Source organism: Schistocerca serialis, chromosome 10 (assembly GCF_023864345.2).
Source record: "Schistocerca serialis cubense isolate TAMUIC-IGC-003099 chromosome 10, iqSchSeri2.2, whole genome shotgun sequence".
NCBI lineage: Eukaryota > Metazoa > Arthropoda > Insecta > Orthoptera > Acrididae > Schistocerca > Schistocerca serialis.
Genome location: NC_064647.1, coordinates 36072559 through 36090609, shown reverse-complemented (window position 1 = coordinate 36090609; position 18051 = coordinate 36072559). Strand labels below are relative to the sequence as shown.

General features: G+C 44.6%; 1 protein-coding gene and 1 pseudogene across 1 annotated transcript in view; both read right to left on the bottom strand.

Annotated features, from left to right (window-relative positions):
- Positions 1-18051, bottom strand: part of LOC126425211 (uncharacterized) — a 337500-nt gene that overhangs the window by 141748 nt on the left and 177701 nt on the right. The window contains exon 4 of the mRNA XM_050088166.1: positions 4246-6290. Coding sequence (XP_049944123.1) covers positions 4246-6290 — 2045 coding nt within the window. The remainder of the gene's footprint in view (positions 1-4245; positions 6291-18051) is intronic.
- Positions 9522-9653, bottom strand: LOC126425524 (U4 spliceosomal RNA; annotated as a pseudogene).

The following is an 18051-nucleotide window of genomic DNA, read 5'->3' as shown; positions in this document are numbered from 1 at the left end:
CTACGGAGTATCGCCTCTGTTGTGTGACTGGATTCGTGATTTCCTGTCAGAAAGGTCACAGTTCGTAGTAATAGACGGAAAGTCATCGAGTAAAACAGAAGTAACATCCGGCGTTCCCCAAGGAAGTGTTATAGGCCCTCTAATGTTCCTGATCTATATTAACGACATAGGAGACAATCTGAGTAGCCGTCTTAGATTGTTTGCAGATGATGCCATCATTTACTGTCTTGTAAAGTCATCAGATGACCAAAATGAATTTCAAAATGATTTAGTTAAGATATATGCATCATGCAAAAAGTGGTAATTGTCACTGAATAAAGAAAAGTGTGCAGTTAGTTACATGAGTACTAAAAGGAATCAGCTAAATTTCGATTACGCGATACGTCACACAAATCTGAAGGCTGTAAATTCAACTGAATACTTAGGGATTACAATTACAAATAACCTAATTTGGAACGATCACATAGATAATATTTTGGATAGAGCAAACCAAAGACTGCGATTCATTGACAGAACACTTAGAAGGTGCAACAGGTCTACTAAAGAGACTGCTTACACCACGCTTGTCCGCCCTATTCTGGAGTATTGCTGTGCGGTGTGGGATCCGCATCAGGTGGGACTGACGGATGCCATCGAAAAAGTACAGAGAAGGGCAACTCGATTTGTATTATCGCGAAATAGGGGAGATAGTGTCACAGACATGATACATGAATTGGAGTGGCAATCATTGAAACAAAGGTGTTTTTTGTTGTGATGGGATCTTCTCATAAAATTTCAATTACCAGTTTTCTCCTGCGATTGCAAAAACATTCTGTTTGCACCCAACTACATAGGGAGAAATGATCATCACGATAAAATAAGAGAAATCAGGGCTCGCACTGAAAAATTTAAGTGCTCGTTTTTCCCGCGTGCCGATCGAGAGTGGAACGATAGAGAGACAGCTTGAAGGTGGTCCATTGAACCCTCTGCCAGGCACTTTATTGTGAATAGCAGAGTAGTCACGTAGATGTAGATGTAGAAACGAGAACTTTTTCTCCAGGAGATGACGCAGTGCTGCAAGCTTCACTGCCTGCAGTGTGGTGTAGCAGCGTGCGTCGCTGGCTGGCGAGCTGTCAGTAGTTATTTATTATTTATCGTTTCCGGAAGGTTTTCGAAACTTGATATGTTTGTGCTGCTTGCATATTCTGTAAAATTCAGTATCTGTATAAACAGCAGCTCTCTCCTTCCAGAAAGCTCTAATGTTCTATTAGTACGTTGGTGTCCCTAATACAGGGTGTTTATAAATGAATATCGGGTTTTTAACGCTTTGTAATATTTATTACATTAAACTATCTGAGTTGCTCTTTCATTTGACACATCATTTATAACTGTAATTTTAATGTAATAAATATTATAAAGCGTTAAAACCCCGATATTCATTTATAAACACCCTGTAAATGTCCTTTCAGTAATAAGTGTTGTACTTAATCGACGACCCTGCTTTCGAATTTGGAGTTAATTGCGGTCACGATGTGACTTCATTCACCTACAGTAATTTGCGGTCAAAGTGTACTACTGTGAACTCTTAACCATATCAACAGCAACGTGACAGACCGATGAACAAAATATTGATATGAAAGTGAAATAAATATTTCTGAATCTGTCCGTCTTAGGCACGGCGCTTCATGTGAATATGAAAACAGGACAACAGGAAACCTGAGAGGAAGAAATAGCATAAATTTGAAATCTTTCATTTAGAAACGACATTAAAATAACGTAACAGATAAGACACAAAATAAAATCACCAAAACAAATCCTAGATGTGTTATCACGGTACTCTTAGATTATTAAATGAGCAAACCTCTTTCCATCGACACCATTACATTTTTAATTCGAACGATCCGCAGAAAGATCCCCTACTTGCACAGAAACGGGTCTGGTTTATGGTGGCTTCCTCTGTGTGAAGTATTTCTGACTATTCTAGTCGCGCATTCCTTATGCCTACCACATACCAAGAATAACAGTTATCCTCTCAAACTGAGACTTAACGAGTGCTATCAATTTTTTATCTACAAATATGTGAACTCAGTGTCCGGATCGGCGTTTCTGAGGGTCTAGTGTAGCAGGGGATACAACCCGTCCGCTTTGAACAATAACGTCACAAGTCGCCAGAGAACATGTATTACAAAGATGAAAGAGCTGAGGAGAATGTTGAGAAACAAAGGAATGCGAGAGAGATAAACATTGATCTTGTCAAAAGCCGAGAAGCGATTCTTCTTAGTGTTGTAGCTCCATTCAGTAGCTGATAAGTGTTTTTTGGCTTAAAAAAAAAAATCTCACGAGATGGAATAAACTGATCCTACTTTATTAAGCAATCAATAAAGTAGGATCAGTTTATTCTATCTCGTGAGATTTTTTTAAAAAAGCCAAAAAACACTTATCAGCTACTGAAGCATCTGAATCTTAGGATCAGTTTATTCTATCTCGTGAGACTTTTTTTTAATAAGCCAAAAAACACTTATCAGCTACTGAAGCATATTGGTGGAATAAGAAAGTGAAATATGGTAAAATAGTGAAATATAGATAAACGATCGCTTTTAGATTCACATTCAATTATTTTAATGATAGCGCTTATTAGAACACAGAACTGCTTTATTATCTATGCCTCGAAGTGATGACATTACTATCTATGACTAAGGAATGACGTCATTGTTCAAAGCCGACGGGTTGTATCCCCTGCTTCACTAGACCCCAATTTTGTATTTACAAATATGTGAACTCAGTGTCAGGAACGGCGTTTCTGAATGTTCTGCCAAGCAAGAAACTCACAACCAGTACACCAGAGCTAAGTGCTAAGACACCTCAAGGCATATGCTAGTAAGAATTTTAAACTTGAGAAGTAAATGCTCTTAAGGTTGTTTAATAAATTGCCCCTATATATTGGGCAAATGGTATTAAGGCTGAAAAGCAAGCAAAAGCTGTGTAACTGACTATCAGATAACTTGTATTGCACAACACAAGAATGACATAGGCCTAATATGCGTAACATTAACTTCATGTTTCAGGTCATAGTTAGACTTACATTCCATTATTTTAAAGTAATTATTATTAATTTTATTTCATTGTAACTGAACTATGATCATCTTGCAAGAAAGTTTAGGGAAAGTGGCTTGAAGGAAGGCAAAAACCACCCAGAAGAAGGTGGTGTGTGGATGGCAACAATGACTGCAGCTGTGGGAACAGATCTGAGAAGAACAGTGTACTTCCTGAAGTGCTAGGAATTGCTAATCTCGTGTGTCACATTATCTGAGGTTTCATTTACGACTGGCAATCTGTGCATCCCTCTTGATGGGATTGATATAGCAGAAGCTTTATTCTGAGGTTTGCATTTCTTTCCACTCTTTTCTCCTGTAATGGTCTGCAAATTCCAGAATAATTTGAATAGCGCAAGAGAAGTTATCTAGATATTACACTAAGCCATTTTTTCGTTAGACGCATTAAGCAAGCATAAGCAATAGCAGTGAAGATGAATGCTACAGCCAACAGTACACAGGTTACTACACTCATTGTAAAATGTTTGCTCACTTCGTATGCGCGTAAAATGTGGATTCAGTGCTTTAGATTAAGAAAAACCCTGATATTATACTTAGCCCCTGCTATGTTTATATAAAAATGTATGTTAATAAGGTGTGAACGCTTTATATGTTTTAGAGATATGGTTAATTTTACTGTTGTTGACTGCTCCCAAATATTTCTATTGTGATTTACAAACGCAAAAGCTTATGACTGCAACAGAGGGGTGGTTGGATTACATTTCCGTTGGGCATACTTTCCCCTCAAGCAAGTTAAAGAGGTAATAAGTTCCGCCATATTTCTAAACAGTAACATAATGGTCAATAGAATATTTATCATTGACATCGATATACACATAAGATTTCACGATAGAACGTGGGAACATTCATCAACACTGCAATCTCAAACAAAAACCTGCAAATCATTTGGAACTAAAAAGAAGGTTATATAAGAACAGTAGGTACACTGTGCAAGAATTGAGAAATCCAAAAATAGATTCAGTAAGAATATTACTAAACTGCACACTTCTCTAACAGTTTACCATTTACAGGTGGCAGCACTTGTTAATCCCAAGCATGCTTGTAATTTGTGAACACTAACAGTACTCTACTCACCGGGGTAGTCAATATACGCTGCCAACATGCGCTCACGGCTATCCCATGCAGCATGCAGGTCTCTTCGTCAGCACCTTACCGGCACAGTGCTGCCAATCTGAAGCGACAGTGTAGCCGCGGAAACAGCCACAGCGCACTCTGCCCGCACTCCCTATTTCGGCAGTCGTGTGGTGGCACACCTGTGAGCAGGCACGACACATGTGCTCTACCTCCAGCAGGCTAGATGGCTCTGCTTTATCTCCAGCAGCCATTCTCCTGGCGCTCACTTCTTCAGTGGTGGTGCTACCAATCTCAGAGCTTTTCCTGTCAACAATACTTGGCTCGCCAACTGATTCCAGAGGTATAGAATGACCGAATTTATCAGTCCTCACATTTTGTTCATCTTTCACGCCACCTCTGTAGTTGTAATAGGCTGATGATGTGCTTGTTCCATTCCTACCTATGGCATTAATCTTTCTGGATCCAATTTCATCGACTATGCCACTTCCGTCTTGCATATTATCTTCTGTTACAGCTCCAAAGTGACTGACAATTTTTGCTTTTGAACTGTCTATCCTGTCAACGGCGCGTTCGAGCCTTCCAGTATTAAATCCTCTGAGATTTCCACCTACATCCCTCTGGAATGGAACTTCTGAAACAGAGGAACTACCATTATAGCTGAGGAGCATTTGTGTATTACGTTTTCTTGCACTGAAATCTTCAAGTCTTTGACTGCTTTCTGGTGATTTCTCAGAACTCAAGGTAGGTGTGCTGTTTATAGCATACCCTTTCTCATAACCACCAATATGTCTCTCAGGAAGGAGCATGACTGTTTTTGATTTCACTGCCTCATAATTTCCATCACCTTCATGGAAATGTATATAGCTGTCTGGATTTTTCTGACTGTCCACTGCAGCCTTGTTGCCTTCATCAATAAGATCTTCATGTACATTTTTCACGGGAGATAAGTCATTAGGCAAAAAAGACTCTACTGAGCGCCTCACATATTCTGCCCGATCACTGTCACTCCAACTGGTTTCGAGGCCAAATAGCGGCAAAGCCAAAGGTGTTGGTGCATATTCACTGTCACCATCAAAGAATAATGCTTCCTCTGTGGGATGAGGATTGGATGACAAAGTAACATATACTTTAGACACATCATGCAAAGGCAATGACCTGTCGCTATTGTCAAACACGTTATCCACACTGTCGTTTTGGCTGATGGTAAGACTGGTCATACTAATTCCACCATTGGCAGATTTTATCCCAGCATTATCATTCTGTCTTTCCTGAATTTCAGTTGTGAATTTTTCTCTGTTTGTATCCTGGTGCTTTGCACTTTTCGATGAGAGTAAGTAAGTATAAGAACCTTGTTTGCTGGGATAGCTAATGTTTGTAATTGATACATCTGTAACTGATGTATAAATCCCCTGCAACTGCTTATTGCTTCCTACAGCACTCTGACTCAGATCCTCCTCAGACAGAACCTGATGTTTTTGATTAGGTCTTTCTGAAGCGCTTGAATGTGATAAGTTATTGCAACATAATGATCTAGTACCAGAAGATAAATTCTCTTTGCTATTAGCAAGAGAAACTTCTCCCATAGCTGTGTCTCGGGACTGTTCTTCATTTGACGGTACATGAGGTACCGGAGTACTGAGAATACTCTCCCTTTCCCCATTCAAGGGACTGTTAGGCGTAGCAGATCCTACAATTGCAGTGTTGGTAGAATGTTGATTCACTACATGATCTACTACTTGTAAGGTAGATTCAGTAGCAGTCGCAGATGAAGAAAACAAGCGACTTTTCAAAGTTGATTTCGTTGTGATATAGCTGTTAAGTGAAACGCTACTTCCACTATGCCGCGATGGTGGCTTCGTTGTTTGCAAAATATGAACTATAAGTGGTCTAATCCTATGAAGGTTATGGACTGGCACACGATGCTGTGCTCCTTGCTCGAAATCATGTTTCTCCTGTACAGTCTTATAAAGACTGACACGATTATTTTGTACTTGCGGGTCATACTGTACTGTTGGATTAAACATTACTTGTTCAGTGTTTGTTAGATGTGACTTAATCAAGGAAGTTCCTTGGATCCTGCCTGGAGTTGCACTTCTTCCTGAAGCGTAGAAAACATCATCAGTCCTGCAACAAAAGAAAATGTCAAAATATCATTAATTTACGCTTTATATACATCATAACAATTTAAAAGTCAATAACTTTCTTCCTATTATGAGTGACTATTTTCGGTTGTCACACTCATTAACTAACCAAAATTAATTTATCCATACTACATGAAGAAAAAGTTCTCAATGTCTAATGCCAGAACTGGAATGCAATCACAATTTATCCTGCAGGTAAAGGAGCTTTTTTTTCATAAGCCAAATGGTGTAACAAACATTTTGAGAACACAATGGTGCATCATAATGCATACTGGTAAACTGCAGTTGTCCCACTAAATTTTCAATCACATATGCACAGAAAATTACAGCTCATGGACTAGCACAAAAGACATACCATTCACACAGTTAAAATGAAAATGCTATTGCTGGGATCGAACAAGTTCTACAGCAGATGCAATGCGGCCACTGCATGAGAAAGAATCTCTGCCTATAACTGAAACAAATATGCTACACTCAGATTTTAAAACCTCAACATAAGTGACTGCATTGTCTGCCATCCAACCACCCAGTAGCACTAACATTTTTCTCAATCCCTCTGCTCTACACACTACAGTACATGTATGTATTCTCAAACTGAGCCAAAGTACTGCATAACATTACAGTTCCACCTGTAGGGTGTAACACACACCAGGCAAGATGGTCCTCTATGTGACTGCCCTAACACATCAGGCACCTTAAAAGTGTCAATAAACTCATTGTCTATTACTATCAACAGCAGCCATGTTCAAAATGGATCAAACATGTATCTAATAATCAACACAACCAAAGTACAATCTTGGCGGTGCTATCTAAATGAGTTAACTACAACACCTGCCTCCTTCACATTCATTAACACTCAGTGTACTATCCTACACTCCTTCAATACTATATCGCAGAAATTCGGCTACACAACATACATCAATTAACAATGCACTTGAGTATCACTTGCATGCTATGAAGGAGAAATTGCCACTACACAGAGCAACAGTTCAGTGGTCCAAAAATGGTGTAAGTATACTCTCATAGCACTGATGCTCTAATTTATACCTGCCATTTGGCCCAAACAACTACAGGCGCTCACAACAATTCCTATCAATCAATATCACCGTACAATGCACAAGCCACTGCTGGACGCAAATACAGAAATAGACACGCAAACATATGAAATATACAGTACACAGACGCTGACTTTATGTTTTCTGCTCCTTCTGTCTAATCATTCCTTGCACAACTACTTTCCGCCATCTAGACGCTGTAAACTACACAGTAGTTCTCCTGCTGGCCGACAGGGGCGCTTCTGCGCCCTCGTTTCGCTTAGTCCCCCATCTAGTAAACACAGCTACCCCCACTACAATTTCTGCTTCCATTTTCTTACTTTACGACTGCTGGCTAATATTGGATACCAAGCAAACTGACAACTTAATAAACTTCACATTCCTAAGCAATAGGGTGTGTCGTGTATTTCGCTCTTATATGTAATTTTTCCCGTTTCTTGCCGAAAGACTGATGACTGTTCACAGATGAAAACTTGGTCTTAGGGATCAGACACCTTGCAACCACAATGAAATGCCATTTACAAATTCGCTTAAGTCATTGAAATGTGTCGTCTCGCTAGTTAAGCACCCTCTTCAGTCAGTGCAATGCTTCATAATTATGGGAACATATAATGTAGCATTAAACATATAAGCTTCTTCCATATGGTGCCAAATACTCCTGCAGAAAAATTAAGTCTTGAGCTCATCTACCATTGATTATGTTCTTTCCAAAAAAAAAAAAAAAATCATAAAGAACTATCCGGCTCCCTACTCTGCCTCTTGTCTCATTGACCCAATCTTGCATATTGCATGACAAAAATGAAAATATGTGATTGTGTGCTAAAAAGGAATCTTCAGTGCCAACCACCTATAACAGATACAAACAATACGAGACATTTTTCTATGGCACCCACCTTGTAATATAGTGGGCAGCTAATTTTGCCCACCTTACATACAGGGAAGAGTCACACCCACAAACAGTGAGATGCAGAAAAAAAAGGTGCCATCAGAAGCCAACTGCCCTTGATCATAAAAAATGTATGGCTTCTGCTAGAATTCTCACCAATGCCTTTTATATCCCTGCATTTTTTAATGCTTACATTGGTTTATATTCAGTATCATGGATACTAATCCTACCCCACAAGACAACGTGAGACCTTTCTTTTCAGTATGCCACATGGTGTAACATACATTCTGATGGCAAAACGGACCATAATTAAGCACCAACTATTACACTGAAGCCTCTGTCACACATGAACAGCAAATCCACAGTCCAAGGAATACTACGACAGACACACGAATTGCACTGATGGAAATGAAAAAACACCGTGCCTTGAGTAGACCAAATTCTGCACTGCATGAGAAACATGCCCTACCTGTAGCCTGTAGCTGAAACAAGTATGCTACATATGCAATCACAATACCACACTCAACACCACAGACTGCATTTGCTGCTATCCAACCACCTACTAGCACTAACTCTTCTGTCAATCCATCTGCTCTGCACACTACAGGAAATGTATGTATTCTCAAAGTGAGCCAAACTCTTGCATGACATTACAGTTACACCTGTGAGGTGTAGCACACATCAGGCAAGACTCTGTCATCTATGTGACTGTGCATACACATCGGTCACCTTAAACGTGTAAACAAATTCATTTCCTACTGCTATCAACAGCAATTCCACAGTCATCAGTGCTAATTATCGACCTGTACACACAGCCATATTCATAAAAGATCGAACATGTATCTAATGACCAACACAAGACAAAACAACGAAAGTACAATGCCGGCACTGATATATAAACGAGTTAACCTCCCACACTTTCATCAACACTCAGTGTACTGCCCTAGTCTCCTTCAATAATTTCTGGCAGAAAATAGCCAAACACAACATACATCAGTAAACATTGCACTCGAGTACCACTTGCATCCCTCTAGACACAACAGCACTTCAGTGGTCCACAAACGGTGTAGGGATTCACACTAGCACTTACACAACAGCTTACCCAATTCGAGAATGTTTTTCGCTATCTTCCAAACACTGTATACAATCCCTGAGGGAACACAGCCTATCTGGTGTGCATTGTCCCTCACAACCATCAGCCAAACTGTTACACAACTGCAGACCGTGTTTACAGACAAACACACCTTCAAACATTGTTTACATTAGACTCACACTCCCTTAGGAGTTACTAAAAATTGCCACAGAGGTGGTATTTCACATCTCTACAGCGGGGTATTGGCAAAAGTTTTCAACTAGCAACCTCAGTTACACTTCATTGGTTACGATATTGCCACTGCGCAAATGTAAATAACTTCATGCTTTTTTTTTCCTTAGTGCACTTTGATTCCCCCCAAAAATGGGGTGGGCTGGCAGCAGCACAGTATGCCTTTCTGCAGCCTGCAGGAATGTTAAATACAAAGTTAGGAGATATTACAGTAAAAGCAGGCGATAAGGGGGGACTGATAAAAACTGATGTATGGCGATAATGTTGCAAGGAATAACCGGAGACAAAAGGTCAGTGGCGCTAATTAAAACACACAATATGTAGACAGACACAATTAAAAAACATGCTGACAGGCTGGTTTCTGTTCGTAACAGTTAAAAACACACCCTGCGACAGTATGGTGGCTGGTCGCAACACCAACAGGGGGTGCACAACACTGAACATTCACTTAAAACAGCACTGTAGAGGCGACACAGTGGCAGATGGCGGCGGGGGCAGGTCCCAGTGCATTGGGTTAGAAAAGGGGGAGCAGAGGAAAAGAAAAAAGTAGGGAGCCAATGGAGGGAGAGGACATAGAAAAAGGGGGGGCAGGGTGTGCACGAGATATGAATGAAGTGGAGGGGAAAGCAAAAGGACTCGTGGGAGAGATTGGAGTCAGAGAGAGGGTGTGTGATTAAAAACAAAATGGAAGGGGGGGGGGTGACGGAGCCTGGGATAAAGGCAGAGGAAGGGAGGGGGAGATGAGGATCACAGTTGATAGGAGGGATAAATGGAGAGAGGGCATCATTTGTGTGGCATAGTTGATGGAAGCCACCTTGGGATAGGAGATGAAGGGTGTAGAGGTGGAGGGTAGGGGGGACACAATGGTGAGGCGCAGCATAGGGTGGGGGTTGGAGACGAGAGGAGCAACCAGGGGATGAGGGAGATCAGGTCGGTGGGAGCTATATAGGTTGTGGATATTTTCAAGGAAAAGGAGCCAAAAAAACGTTTCAAATGGCTATGAGCACTATGGGACTAAACTTCTGAGGTCATCAGCCCCCTAGAACTTAGAACTAATTAAACCTAATTAACCTAAGGACATCACACACATTCATGCTTGAAGCAGGATTCGAACCTGTGACCGTAGCGGTCACGCGGTTCCAGACTTTAGTGCCTAGAACCGCTCAGCCACTCCAGCAGGCGAAAAGGACCAGATGGGGCAAATGAATTAGGTTGTAGAGGATCTGCCTGGGGGACAGGAGGCGAATACAGAGTGAATGGCACTCGGGGATCTGGAGGGACTTATAGAATTTGGTGAGGGGTCAGATATCCAGGCAGGACTGACATAACAGAGGATGGGACTGATTAAGGATTTGTAGGTGTGGATTTGTAAGTGTGGAGGATGGAGAGGAGTTCAAACACCAAGTCCAGCCATAGAGGAGTTTAAGGAGTTGAAGGCAGTTGTGAGCTTTGGATTGGATAGAGCGGAGTTGAGGGATCCAGGTGAGGTGATGGTCAATGGTGAGGCCAAGGTAGGTGAGATTGGGGCAGAGGTGGACAGGACAGGTGCAGATGGTAAGGGAAAAATCAAGGCAATGGAAGAAAAGTTTCTTATCTGAGGTCATCAGTCCCAAGAACTTAGAACTATTTAAACCTAACCAACCTAAGGACATCACACACATCCATGCCTGAGGCAGGATTCGAACCTGTGACCATAGCAGTCGAGCAGTTCCAGACTGTAGCGCCTAGAACTGCTCGGCCATTCTGGCCAGCTAGCGAAACCAGGTGACCATTGCGTCTACTTGCCTTTGGAGGTGAGCTATATGTTGAGCAGGATTTTGGCCAGTCATATAAAGCTCTGTGTCATCGGCATATTCAGCCAAATGGCAGTGGCGGTTGAGGGGCATGTCATTGACATTGACATTAAGAAGAAGAAGGGATAGTACAGAGCCCTGAGGAGTAACCATCGAAATGTGGCATACACTGGAGCACTTTTTCCTCTGAGCAACGAGGGAAGTCATCTGGTGGAGGAAATCATACACAATCTTTATGTATATGTCAGGGATGGTCGCTTGCGTCAGCATGTTATACACAAGGTTCTCCAGCTAATTCTTATCATAAGCATTCTGCACATCCAAGAAGACCGCTGCTGTCCACATGCTGGAGTTACAAACCATGCAGATGTGCTGATGTGCTCCGTGATTTGGAGAACTTGCAGTTCAGTGGACATGTGTGAGGTAAACCCAGACTGTTCAGAACAGATCGTACCAGTTGCTGCCAGAGGCTGGAAAATATGGTGTAGTATGAGAGACTCCAGGACCTTTGCCATGGTGCTCAAAAGGCTGATGGGCCTGTTGTTGGTAGGGACTTTAGGGTCCTTAGAAGGCTTTGGGATCGCAATAAGCTTTGACTGTTTCCACTGTGGAGGGGAAAGGCCACTCTGAAGACAACAGTTCAAGATCCTAGTGAATAAGACCAGAGGTTTACGAGGTAGCCATCAGAGATGTTCGTTGACGATCCCATCCAGACCGATGGCCGAATTATGTTTCCTCTGGACGATTCGGAGCACTTCCGTCATGGACATTAAGGTGAGGGGCTATAATCGGTGGTGTTTCAGAAGGCAGCCACAGCCCTCAGGATATCTTGGTCATCCTGGAGTTCATCACGTGTGGGGGCCAGGACGAGCAGTTGGTTTCGGGCCTCAAATGCATCAGCCAGGGTTTCCACCACACAGAGGGTGTCATATGTGAGACCTGTGTCTGTCTGGACAGGGTGGTGGGTCTGCAAGTTGGTACAATGCAGGGCTTGGGTGACAGCCCAGTCCAATTTATGCTGGAGGAGCAAGGTGGACATTCTATCCTCCCACTGTTCTGACATCCAATCTGCTAGGCAACGACCGAACTCCCATTGGAGATGCTCCATGTGATGCCTGGCCATGGGTCACGGTATTGTTTCCACCGGCGGCGGTAGCGGTTTTCCTGATTTTCAGTTCATGCTAACGTGAAGGTAAATCATCCAGTGGAGTTACAACCCTAGCAATGTGGGAAATGGAGACTTTTACCGCTCGCTGGATTTTCGTGGTAAGGTAATCAACTGCACGAAGAAGATTGGCAGGAGTCGCCAGGTCTAGGTCTGGTTGGGTGCTGTTGTTGAGGACCCTTGCAAAATTTGTCCCAATCAGTCACTGTGACAGTAGAATGGACGTCAAAAGACAACACAACATCGGTAACGAGTAGAAGTACCATGTCATGGTCAGATGTTAGGTCATGGACTGTTTCCAAGGAAAAATGTACAGCAACGTTTCTACAAATAATCACATCCAAAACATCTGGTTGGCAGTTGGAGCAGACTTGTGTGTGGGTAGGAGTGTGAGGGCCATAGACAGACATTGCTCAGATATCTTTTAGCTCAAGGAGGAGGAGATCCTTGGGTTTGGCGACATGAGATGTTTGGCATTGAGGTCAGCCCCAATGATAAGCTTGTCAAATGATGTTAGCTTGTGAAGTTCTGTCTCAAGGAGGGGTTGGTTAGGGCTCAAATAAGCTGCAGCAAAAGTGATGGCCCCAAGACAGCTGGAGATAGTGACAGCTGTGGCCTCTATGTAGTCCAGTGGCTGCACAGCCTCTTGGTTATGGACCAATGCGCTGCAGAGGAACATGTCTGTGCCTCCACCATGGTGATTGAGCCGGTCAGTCCAATAGCATACTATTTGGGTAGGCGAAACTCGTCAGTTGGCTTAAGGTGTGTTCCAGTAACAAGGAGAATATACAGATAGTAGTCATGAATGAAGGCGTTCAGTATAGTTTTCATCCTTTTGATACCATTGGCATTAAGGATGCAAATGACGAGATACCTAGGGCAATGGTGGTCCTGTGGAGGGCGATCTGCCATTATATTATGATCTGACTGAGCCCTTGAACCAGGGCGATGACCTTCATGAGCCTGTCCTCCGACCGCCGGATTTTTTGAGCCGTGTAACCAATAACCGCCCTGATGTTGTGTTTCGTGAAAAAGGAGACGACCTGTAGGATTTCTCGCATGTCGTCCTGAAAGGATGTGTCAGCTTCCTCAGCTGGGGGTACTTCCCGTGTGGGTCGGTAGACCCTGCGATGAACAGGCATGGGAGTTGGCGCAGGCGGAGGAGGTACCACCTTGCGCCTTTTGATACGTAGGGCAACCCTTCCATGAGGCCAGGTGGTGGCTGTCACGAGAAGTGCCTTGACATCTGGCACACGTGGGCTTCTCTGAGGCTGGGTGTGTGCACATCTCTAACACCTTCTATGCCAATGAACAGTAATTAACAGTGTGGCGCATGTGGTGGCATCTACGACAAGTGGAGGGCCTGGCGCGAGCTTCATAGGATTCAATGCGCACTCTAGTGCTCAGAAGATACCGGATTTGGTAGATCCTTTCAATATCATCCCTTCTAGAGAGGAAGATCACATGTGTGGGCAATAGGATTAACCTCTGGGTCTCAGGGTCCCTCTTGCTGTATTGATGGACCAAAGGGTCCACGAAATTGAGACGGAGCAGTTCGCTCCTGGTATCCACTTCTGTAACTTCAGGTAGCAAGTCTTTAATAATAATTCTCATCTTCCTGTCACCAGAAACTTGATGAGTGTAGTAAGGCATTTCCCACAATTTGATGAAGTTCTTCTGAAAGACAGCCCGCAACTGGCCACCAATGAGGCATTGCAGTTCAGCGTTCAGCTTTAGGTAATTCTTTGGATGGTATACCACAACTGGAGGGATTTTTCTCCTTCTTCGGTGGCGCAGATTGTGGTACCTGAGAAGTGGGACGTGGAGTGTCATCTACGTCAATGGCATCATCGAGCGCGGCTTCCACTTGAGAGGGCACATCAGATTCGGAACCATCGCCACCGCGACGAGCGTGTTTGGATGTTCGTGGACTGACAGGAGTGAAGTCCTCACAAGGCCTGTCAGGCCGGTTAGACGGAGTAGATGCAGCAGCACTCAGGGGGGCTGCAAATTGGTGGTGCGGCTGATGGCGCAGCCCGAGAGGAGAGATCAGCAGGAGGACCCATGTCCATGGCTGCAGCAGGTGTGGCTTCTCCTGGAAGGGAGGAATCTGAGCCGTAGCCATCGCTGCTGCAACGAGTATGAGCGGACGAGCTGTAGGATGTCCGATGACGGCATAATCAGACATGGGTGACAGCCTCAGAAAGCCCATCCAGTTGGTGGAAGGAAGCAGACAGCACAACCCTAAGAGGTGCATCCAAGTGGAGGTGAGTTACAGCAGGGAAGGACAGCCAGCGGGTGAAAGGTCAACAACCAAGAGACCAGGTGAACTGTCAGATGACAACAACGATGGTGAGCATTCTCACATACAGGGGTGCGGAACAGGCACACTTTGATCGGTGCCAGTGCTGGAGGTGACTGGAGACTTTTGGCGGTCGTCCCGCCACATGCAGTTCTTAGCCTGTTGGAAGGTGGTAGTATTAGCGCCACCGGCAGCATACTGCTCGATAGGAACCACATTGCCACACGGGGTGGTGGATAAGTCACCTTCCCGAGGCCTCGACGGCCGGGCGTTATCCATACGAAATCCTGGCTATAATGGTGTAACCAGGGTGGTATCTACAACATCGCCGGAAAAGACGCACACCAAAAATAACGCCAAAGAAAGCAGTAACAAATCACGTCGTATGAAACGACAACACAACACTGTAGAGAATACTCGTGAACATAACAAAAGATCTACGCATACAATCGCAAGTAAATGTGTAGTCAACACTACAGGACTCTGACCCTTTCTTGCAAACTGCGCGCGATTTTTTTAAATTATATTTTCCCTTTATACAAAGGTGGGCCAGCAGTGGCATACAGATGCTGCTCTTCGGCCAACAGAAAAAACATATAGGAAACACGGAGACATGGAAAGAGAAGTACATGAATGTTAAAAACAGAAGACACACACAAGAATAGTGATGAATGCGTTCGTCGGAAGGCACTGGTTTCAGAAACAAGGTCCACAAACGAAGGTAATCAGTTTTACACTCGAACGAAGGACCACACCGAAGATAACACTGACTCACAGAAACGAAGAAAACACCATTGCACTAAATACTCATGACGATCTTCGGCAGCCGGCCGCAGTGATCTAGCGGTTCCAGGCACGCAGTCCAGAACCGCGCGACTGCTATGGTCGCAGGTTCGAATCCTGCCTCGGGCATGGATGTGTGTGATGTCCTTAGGTTAGTTAGGTTTAAGTAGTTCTAAATTCTAGGGGACTGATGACCACAGTAGTTAAGTCCCATAGTGCTCAGAGCCATTTGAACCATTTTTTGATCTTCGGCACAGAAAACAGTGAACATACTTGATGAGGGGGTGGCGCCACTGGGTGTAGGGGACAGTCTGGGGGGAAGGATGGAGGAAAGAAGCCAGTGGGAGAAAAGAAGGTAGAGGGGAGGGAAGAGGGTAGGGTGACATGTGGAAGCTTGGGAGGGGGGAAGAAGTGGGAAAAATGGGAGAGGGGATGGATGAACAAGAAAGGATGGTGAGAAAAAAGAGAGAGGGAGCCCTGGAGGAAAGAGGTGGAAAGGGGAGAGGAAGTGGAGGATTAGATTCAGTAGGAGGTGTATATGGAAGGAACGAGGACATCAGCAGGGAAGAGGAGTTGGCAGATGCCACCTTGGGCAAGGGTATGGCGAGTGTGAAGGTGGAGGGCAGTTGGGATGCAATGGTACAGGCATGGCAGCAGGGTGGGGTGGGAGAGGATGAGAGAGACAAGCGGGTGGGGAGGATCAAGCTTGCGGGAGGTGTAAACAATCTGTATCCGTTCAGTGAAAAGGAGGAGATGCAGGAAGGGAATCAAGTGGCATAGGATCTGCGTGGGGGATGGGAGATGGATGCGATAGGCGAGGCGGAGTGCATGGCATTACAGGATTTGGAGTGACTTGTAGTAGGTGGGAGGGGCAGAAATCCAGGTGGGTGGACATAGGAAAGTATGGGGTGGATGAGGGATTTATGAGTATGGAGGATGGTGGAGGGGTCCAGACCCCATGTGCGGGCAGACATGTTTAAGGAGGTGGAGCCACATACCTGCCTTGTCTTGGGTTATCCAGAGATGGGGGATCCAGGAAAGTCTGCAGCCAAGGGTGACGCCAAGATACTTGAGGGTGGGAGTAATTAATGGGAAGGGCGAAGGTTTGGAGCTTGAATAGGAGACTGGAATGCCATACACAGTCGTAGACATGTTCTAGGTCGAGGGAGACGAAGATGGCGGATCTATGGGAATTTAGTTGGTTGGAGAGGAGGTGGGTGACGTGCAGGAGGAGGATATCAGCAGAGGAGGAGGGCAAACCGGCCTTTTTTATTTTTCTTTATTGTGATTTCATTCCCCTGCCCCATATGGGCAGGGGAGGGCTGTCAGCGGCACAATCCGCCGCTCTTCAGCCGAGTGGCATGACAAACGTAAAATAAGAACAAAATTTTACATTCATAAGGCGATAAAGGGGAACTTAAAACAGAGTAATGGGAGAAAATGGGGTAAAAAATATAGACTAACATGGAGACGTTCATGGAGGACAGTTAAAAAAAAAAGTCACCAGAAAGTTAAAAAAAACACAGCTGGCGATTCTTCAAAACTGAATGGACATGCACACGTTAAAAGTCAGCCACAGTAGTAAAAACACTCCGGAACAACACACTTAAAACCCACTTGGAGCACACACGACGAAGAATAAAAACTGCCAGGTGGGACCTGCTGAGGGAAAGGGCAGAGAGGATGGAAAAGGGGCAGCAGGGGAAGTGGTGGAATGAACAGAGGAGGGGCATCAGTGGGTACACAAAGAGGCGGGAGACACGTGGGGCAGGAGATGAAGAGGGGAGACGGGGCAGGAGGGAGTGCAGAGACACTGAAAGGAGGCACAAGAGATGGGGGGGAGTAGGAGGGGGAAGCCACTCAGGAGGAGGGAGGAGAGGAAGCCCTGAGGAGGAGGCAGGAAGATGGGGTTAGAGTTGGTAGGAAGGGTAGATGTCAGGGCAAAGCTCATCATCCGGGAGGGGTAGACAGTGGAAAGGAGATGAAGGGTGTGGAGATGGAGAGAGGGTGGGACATAATGGTAAAGGCGCGCAACTGGTTGGAGGTGGAGAGGAAGGGAGACACCAGGGGGTGAGGGGGACCAAGGCGGCAGACAATATATAGTGTGCGGAAGTGTTCAAGGAAAAGGAGAAGGTGGGGGAAGGGGATGAGGTCGTAGAGAATGCGCATGGGGGACGGAAGGCAGATGCGGGAGGGCGAGGTGGAGCGCATGGCGTTCGAGGATTTGGAGGTCTTTATAGAACTGGGGAGGGGCGGAAATCCAAGCTACAGTGGCATAACAGAGGATGGGTTGGATCAAGGATTTGTAGGTGTGAAGGATGGTGGAAGGATGCAGACCCCACATCCGACCGGACAGGATTTTTAAGAGGCGGAGGCAGTTGTGAGCTTTGTTTTGGATGGTAGGGAGATGGGGAGTCCAGGTGAGGTGGCGGTCGA